This window comes from Nicotiana tabacum, chromosome 10 (genome assembly GCF_000715075.1).
Source record: "Nicotiana tabacum cultivar K326 chromosome 10, ASM71507v2, whole genome shotgun sequence".
NCBI lineage: Eukaryota > Viridiplantae > Streptophyta > Magnoliopsida > Solanales > Solanaceae > Nicotiana > Nicotiana tabacum.
This window is the reverse complement of record NC_134089.1, coordinates 59,971,590-59,973,130: the sequence shown is the minus strand read 5'-3', so window position 1 is coordinate 59,973,130 and position 1,541 is coordinate 59,971,590. Positions and strand designations below refer to the sequence as shown.

General features: G+C 46.8%; 1 protein-coding gene across 1 annotated transcript; it reads right to left on the bottom strand.

The window, feature by feature from the left end:
• Positions 1 to 985: 985 nt before the first annotated feature.
• Positions 986 to 1,330, bottom strand: LOC142165137 (serine/threonine-protein phosphatase 7 long form homolog). The gene has a single exon (XM_075223757.1). It carries the CDS (start codon positions 1,328 to 1,330, stop codon positions 986 to 988), a length of 345 nt encoding a protein of 114 aa, XP_075079858.1.
• Between the last annotated feature and the right edge of the window lie 211 nt (positions 1,331 to 1,541).

The window sequence follows — 1,541 nt, the reverse complement described above, 5'->3', positions numbered from 1 at the left end:
ATAGCGTGTAGCCACCCATCCAGGATCCCCCGGTATAGGCTGGGGACGGTGAAACTGGCGAAGCACACGCTCTGTGGCATGATACTCAACCATATCGATAAATATCATCAGGACGGAGGTGTTCCAAAGCAGTAGATCGACTGAGCAATAAATGGGCAGCTGAGCTAGCAACTCGTCGTTGTATGGCATCCGGATGAACTACCAAATAATAACATAAAAGTGAGTATGCGTAACACAACTCAATTTAAAATAAGTAAGTGTAGGTACATATTTACCTATCCGTCCACCAGCATATCTTGCACATCCCTGATAAGGGGGAGATTATGATGAGCATCGGTCCCTTGGTAGTTCCCACGCCGGAGAATCCACCTAGAAGCTAGAGGGAGAAACGGATAAGCCTCACCAGGCGCAAGTGGTGGTAGAGGTGGCTGCAACGGCATGATCCGCTGCCAGGCCCAAACCTAAGATAAAAGGTTGATGTAAAATTTATGAGTCATTTCGACCATATAGAATTCGGAGAAATGAACAGAGTATTCGAAAATGTTGTCACCTGTAGGAGGGGCAGAAAACCACATATGTCCACCGCTGGGCCCATGCTCGACCAGCATATGCTCCTATACAGGTATGCGAGAACAACAACACCCCAACTATACTGGGGTAAAGCATCAAACTGCTGAAGATGATGGAGAAAGCGCATACTCACGAGACTCCCCGAAGTGTTCGGGAGCAAGACAAAGCCGAAAAACAGGAGTAGCGCCAACCGCGTGTACCTCTCAATATGGAGATCCTCCGTCTCATCGGTAATGTCTTGGCGCAAAACAGCCATATGATCTCTGATGGCTGACAAAGCAACGCGACTGCCCCCAGCGTCACCCTGAGGTCTATAACCAGTAAAATGCCCCATCATATATAAAAATTGTGCATTCGTCATGGATTTAATGTACTGGGGCAGTGCCACGACCCATCCATCTACGCGCAGCCCGTATTAAACCTGAACATCCTCCAGCGTGATGGTGTCTTCTTTAGTGGGCAAGTGAAAAGTGTGCGTCTCCGGTCGCCACCGCTCTACCAAGGCCGTGATGAGAGACCAATCAAGCTGCATCTGTCCAAGCTCAAAAATCGCATAGAAGCCCGTAGCCTGTAGGCGCGTGACTACACGGGCATGGAAAGGATGCTCCACGATGAACTCCCACAAATCGTCAGGTCTCCTGGGGCGGAGAGCCTGCATCGATAGCTGTCCTTCCCATACAAAGGAGGACCTATGGTCGCCCTGCAACACTAGTAGCTGATCCTCGGCAGGTCCAGGATGCGCAGGCGGAGGAAAGTCCATGTCGTCTACTATAATTTAAACAAAATTAATTGTGTGTGTTAGTTTAAGGAATTAAATAATTAATTATGTTTAATATTGGACTGAATAATTATGTATGGGTTCCAGGCTCGATATTTGAGGCTCGATAGCACCAAGTTATCCTTAATTATTATGTGTGATTAAATAATTAATTATGTTTAATATTGGACTGAATAATTATGTATGAGTTCCA

What these genes read in the sequence shown, in the direction of transcription:
- LOC142165137 (XM_075223757.1), bottom strand. Translation starts at nt 1,330, where the DNA reads ATGGACTTTCCTCCGCCTGCGCATCCTGGACCTGCCGAGGATCAGCTA.